General features: G+C 51.8%; 1 protein-coding gene across 2 annotated transcripts in view; it reads right to left on the minus strand.

The window, feature by feature from the left end:
- The window catches only part of ROR2 (receptor tyrosine kinase like orphan receptor 2), a 171,806-nt gene extending 166,289 nt beyond the window's left edge, over positions 1–5,517 (minus strand). Inside the window, exon 1 of one of the 2 annotated variants that reach the window (XM_079995415.1) lies at positions 5,169–5,517. In XM_079995415.1, coding sequence (XP_079851541.1) covers positions 5,169–5,241 — 73 coding nt within the window. In that variant the 5' untranslated portion in view covers positions 5,242–5,517. Of the gene's footprint in view, positions 1–4,076; positions 4,096–5,168 lie in introns of those variants that run through there. The other variant, XM_079995416.1, reaches the window with a different exon arrangement.
- Positions 5,518–6,000: the final 483 nt, after the last annotated feature.

The following is a 6,000-nucleotide window of genomic DNA, read 5'->3' on the forward strand; positions in this document are numbered from 1 at the left end:
AGAAGGTCTTACAGCTAAAATGAATTAAAGAGTGCTTCCAGGTGAATGTTTACTGTGATACCAGTGCTCTTCAGTCATGCAAGTTTTTTTTTTTTTTGCAGTGTCTTTTTTTTTTTTTGAAGACACTGTTGGCATCAAAATGCCACTCAGCATGTATTTTCCCTATTTAATCCAGATTTACCCTATTCACAGAAAATGGGATAAGTTCGAAAGAAGCCATACTGCTGCTCATGACTGATTTGCAATATCAGTACAATCTGTTTCCAATATTAAGCCCCCATCTGAAGCACCCTAAAAGTGCGTAAGATCAGAACATTATACTGCAATTTTAAATAGGTAAACCCTGTTAAGAGTGAAGGGAACACTGTTTCTGAGCGAACAGTGCTAAACATCAGTCTGAAATGCACCCCATTTTCTCCCTAATGTTTCCAATTAACTTTTTTTTTTGCAATTAAGGCATGAAGGTACAAGTTACACTCCTATGGATCAAGAGGAAGGCTTAAGTCTCCACTTATTTAGGGTATAGCCCCAAATAAAGATGAAACAGTAAATTTCCGTGACTTAATTATCTGCAGTGGCGTAGCGTGGGGGGTGCAGGGGGGGCTGGCCGCACCGGGCGCAATATCTGGGGGGGGGGGCGCTCGCCGCCTCCGGAGTCCCCGAAGAGCCTCGGGCGCAGGCTGTAGCAGAGCCCCATGTCTCGCGGAACAAACGAGCTGTGCGCACGTCTGGGCTGAAGGCGTTCGGCAGCCAGCGGCTCTCAGCGCTCGCTGCGGTCCCCGCGCGTCAGGGCCGCGGAGGGCGCGCCAGGCAGCCCCTCCTCACAGCCCTGCTGCCGCCGCTGCTGCTGCAGCTGCTGGGCCATGTTGCATTTTCCTCGCCTCTCTGCCCTCCTCCTCCAGGCAAGCAGCGTCGTATGGGCGGCAGCGCCAGCGGCAACTCGCCTCAGATCACCTGACATGGACCCGCCGCCGCCGCCGTGGCTACCTTACCGTAAATACCCCAGCCCAGGCAGCAGCAAGAAGAAGCTGGCAGTGGCGGCAGGTTAGGGGTTAGGGGCGCAAATTACTTGCCTTGCCCCGGGTGCTGACAACCCACACTAGGCCGCTGATTAGCTGTATACCTCCAGATCATACCATCTTTTGGATCTTTACAGTGGTACCTCGTGTTACAGACGCTTCAGGTTACAGACTCCGCTAACCCAGAAATAGTACCTCGGGTTAAGAACTTTGCTTCAGGATGAGAACAGAAATCGTGCTCCAGTGGCGCGGCGGCAGCAGGAGGCCCCATTAGCTAAAGTGGTGCCTCAGGTTAAGAACAGTTTCAGGTTAAGAATGGTCCTCCAGAACAAATTAAGTTCCTAACCCGAGGTACCACTGTTATTACGAAACCATGGTGCATGTGTAATACAAACTCTTCTCCACCACCATGCAAATAGCCTATCATGTTTGCTGAAACCTCCACAAGAGCGTCTGATTATGTGGAGGCTCGGTTTGTGAAATTAGGCCCCTCAAAAATAGGGAAAGAGAAATCAGGCAAGCAAAACTCTGTGCAATTGGGGCACATCTATGGGTGCCCTGTCTAACATGGGAGAGTTTTCCATGTGGTCAACAAGAGTGGCTTACACAGCACCAACCCATCCCTGTTCAAGTATAAACTGTGTTAAGTCCCACAGCTGGTAAGGCAAACTTATTGCACTGAAATTCAGAGAGGCCAGTCCCAGCAAGAGTCGTTTTGTCAAAGTAAACCACAAACATATGTGGATATTTTCTACGCTACTCAATAGGCTGGCACTCTTTGTCCCTTTGAAGTACAAACTTCCAACACATCCCACGAAGAGGCTATACCCCGAAGAAAGCAAACAAATCCTTCTCTATCTGAAATTGTGTGCAACATGTTGTTGTTTTTTAGGAGAGACAAATCATTCCACAGTAAATAAGGTGCGACCACTACCTGGAAACAGCAATTTAGAATCTCACACTAAAAACGTTTTTGCAGATGGAAGAGACATGAGATTCTTTAAAAATAAAGATAAAAAGGCACTTCTGGGAAAAAGACTTGAAAGCTGACCCCTAACTTTGCTGATTTCTCAATCAAAATATTTCCAGTATTTTGCAAAAACGGCATTCCCCCGTGTTTTTAATTTTTTTTTTAAGGAGAAAGAAGAACAAGTATTTATTCATAATAGCACAAAGGTCAGTCAAGTTATCGGAGCAAAAGTAACTCTTGTTAAAAAGAACAGGGCTCCATTATGACACTGAGTGAAGGGAGCTGCCTGAAATCTGTCAAAGGAGGAAGGAGAACCTCTTGCGGTGAGAAACAAGGGGCGGGAGACTTTTTGGAGCTTTCAGGGCTGGCCCCCTAAAACAGATCCAGCTGTTGAAAGGAAATGGGGTTGGGGTGGGAGGTTATATCTCACTTTGTGCCTGGAACTTCCAGCAAACAAGAGCAGCCAGCCATCCTCACTCCAGCAGCTCCCAAGTCTTTTTAAAGAGCATGCACACATAATTTCTATCATATTTTCAGCCATTTCTCAGTCCTGGGGTTATTTCAGTCTGGGAATGATAAAAGTGCCTCCCCAACAGAGACAAAAGCCCACAGGAGGGAGGGGGAGAATCCAGGGTACTTGCAACTTGTGTGTGTGTGTGTGTGTGTGTGTATAGCTCTTGTTGATTTTGCAACCTTGCCTTGAGTCCTTCAAGGCAGCCATAAGGTTTTCCCCTAAAAAAAAAGCCAGAAATGTTATCTCCTGCCCTATGCTAAAGCAACAAATGGCAAGACCCTGGGACCCTGGAGCTGAATAACAGGAAATCTAGGCATCTGTCACCTCCTGGGGGGAGGTAAATGGATTAGAGGGTTCAACAAAAGGAAGAGAAAAGTTCTTTTAAACATGCAACTGATTAACAGGCCCTCTCTAATCTGCAGTTTGGGCCTGTTATTTTTCTATGGGGATGGGATCCCTTTTCAGGACAATCAAAGTTAACGCATTTTTTTAAAAAATAAAACCAAACAAATGGAAGATCCACGGGCTACCTGCCAAATTACCCCGCGGCCAAGTGATTAAGCATGATTCAAAGGTGTGGGGAATGACTTTGTATTATTTCTCTGTCATTGCTGGGCAAATCTAGCCAAAGTTAAGAGTGCAAAGGAACCACACACACACACAAAAAAAGATACTTGGAAAGAGGATGATTGGCCATAGAATTATTTTGCCCCAGGATCAAAGCCTCAGTCTAATCTAAGTCTTAACAGCGCCTGGGGTGGAGGGGATAAAATGCAAGGCTGAGAAGAAAGCACCACAAATCCACAGCTGGACATAAAATGCAAGATCAGGCAATTGCTTTTGCAAGGACTGTTAAGTCTTCCACCAGTCTCATATTCACTCTGCACACTCCCGGCTCCTCCCTCTCCGAAGAGCTCCCATAAATCTTGCTGCTGTTAAGGGAGAAAGAGAGATGCCGGACGAGCTGGCAAGCATTCAACAGCAGCAGCCAGCCAGTGTGCAAGGTCAGATGTTAATAGGGCCGCTTGAATTCAGGCTCTCCAAACAATCGCAAGGCTTGTTGAACCGAATCCTAATGTTTCCTGATCGCCCGGGCTTCCCCCCCCCCTCCCCCCGCTCTGTGATCCTCTCTGCACTCTTTCTGGGTTAGGTCAGTCAGGTAACACACAGGAAATGGGACTCTCCAAAAGCACAAAAAGCAGTCGTGGGAAGGGGGGGGGGAGAAGGGCAAAACTCCAAAACAACAACACACTATCCCCACTGCAAGAGGATGGTGATGGACTTTCTGTCTATTATGGGTTCGGTTTCTTGGAAGCGCCATGCAAGAGGCAGGCACTCCGCTCCCAAAACATTTTGTCTGCCCTCTCCCTAAACCCCACTGGAAAATAATGTGCAATTAAAAGGAGGGAAATCCCCTTTATTTCCTCATCTTCTGCCCCGATTCCTCACTCCACAAGGTGAAAACTTCACGTCTCCTACAGAGGCGGGGGCTGGGGGGCGCGCGTAATGCTGGATGGAGCCGCGTAACTCTGCCCAAACTTTCCAAACCACCATTACGCATCATGATGCTCACCTTCCCCATCCCATCTTCTCTCCCTCTCGGTGGGGAATACTGCGATGTTTTTATTTTGCACAATAAAGTATAAGAGGTAGGGGGTGGGGTGGGATGGAGAGAGAGGAGGGCAGGATGGCGCTGCTGGGCTTTTGCAGATGAAAGGATTTGGCAGGGCAACTCCCAACACGAGTGCACGGACGTAAATGTTCAATGGTGCTTCAGGAGAGCAGCAGCCCCCAATGGACTCTGCAGGGCGCCTTTCTGCGCGCCAAGTACAATACAGCCCGAGATTCGACCACGATCCTTCGCGTAACCCAACGAGACGGACTGTTGCGCCTCAAGATGCGCGGATCCTGGGAAGTAAGCCGCCCCGCCCGCTTTCCTTCCCAGTAAGCATTAAAAAGGGCACCGCTCCCAAAGTCCTACATAGGTAACTTACTTCCGAGTAAGCACACAAAGGGCGCATCTTCGAAAGTCCTATCTAGATAACTTACTTCCGAGTAAGCATCAAAAAGCGCGCAGCTTCAAAAGTCCTACCTAGGTAACTTACTTCCGAGTAAGCATACAAGCGTCAAAAGTCCTACCTAGGTAAACTATTTTCTAGGGGGCGCGGTGGCAAGTTTCCTAGGCTCCCTCGTCCTCCCCCCTCCCCCGAAGGCTGCCGTTGTACCCGAGGTGAAAAGGCACCAAGCAGGACTACTCGAGTGCAACCGGTCCGCCCCTCGACGGAGCTGCCACGGATTCCGATCGAGCTACTCCCGAGTTAAAAAAATTAAATAAAATCGCCTTTTTACTCCTCCTGCACGCCTTTGCCTAGACAGCAACTGGTTTTCGACGCCTCTTGGGGCGAAGTCTACACAGGGCTACTCGAGAGTAATCCTCCCAGCCGAGGGAGTCCAGAGAGCTCTCCCTTCCAAGGCATAAATGGGGCTGCTCTGGAGCAGCGCGCACCCTCGACGGCATCCCGTGGCACGGGTCTACTCGAGAGCAAGTCGGGGGTCGGCCGACGGGGAAACAGGCGAGCCGTCGGGGCGACTCCGGAGTAAGACCGGCGGTGGTGCTGCTGCTGCTGCAGCCCGAGAGCCGCCGTCGGGGCGCTTCCAGCCTTACCTGCCGCGTCGAGGAAGAGGACGAAGGCGGACGCCGCCAGCACGGCTACGAAGGTGGCGCTGGCTGCCCCCATGCTGGCGCCGGCCAAGAGAGAAGGACGAAGGGGCCGCCGCCGCCGCCGCACAAAGAGCCCTTTGTGGCCGCCCTCGCCTCTTCGGCTGGCGAAGGTGGCGGACGCTGCTGGCGGCGCTTCCCGAGGATGCTGCCTTCTTGCGGGCTCCCTGGACGTCGAGCGACGGAGAAGCTGCTGCTGCTGCTGCTGCCGCCTCCTCTCCGCCTCCTCCTCCCGCGAGCGGACGCTGCCCGAGGGGAGGAACGCGGCGGCGGCGCCGACTGAGTCCGCCTGCTGGGAGCGCGCCTCCCTTCGCCCGCCGGCCAGCCCAGTCAGCCCAGCCAGCCGCTGCTCCTCGCGCGCACCGAGCGAGCGCACGGCAGCCCCCAAAGGAAGGCGAGGGGCGGGGAAGGCGCGCCCCCGACGCCGCTGTCGCGATCCCTCGCGCCGAGCGAGCGGAGAAGCAGGGGGCGCGCCGCCGCGAGGCGTGAGGGGAAGGGTGGCCGGGTTCGGGCAGGGGGCGCGCATCTGGAGGAGAGCGAATGGAGATCAGGAAGCACAGAGTTGTAGAACTGGAAAGGATCTTCGTGGGTCATTTGTCCAATCGAACCTTTTGCTCAGCATGGGACTCGAACCCACGACTCTTCGATTAAGTCTCATGCTTAGAGTTGCCATATTTCAGAAAGGATGAGGGCTGCCGTATTTTTAAAAGTAGTAGAATCATAGAATCATAGTTGGAAGAGACCACAAGGGCCATCGAGTCCAACCCCCTGCCAAGCA

The sequence above is a fragment of the Podarcis cretensis genome, assembly GCF_951804945.1.
Source record: "Podarcis cretensis genome assembly, chromosome: 11".
NCBI lineage: Eukaryota > Metazoa > Chordata > Lepidosauria > Squamata > Lacertidae > Podarcis > Podarcis cretensis.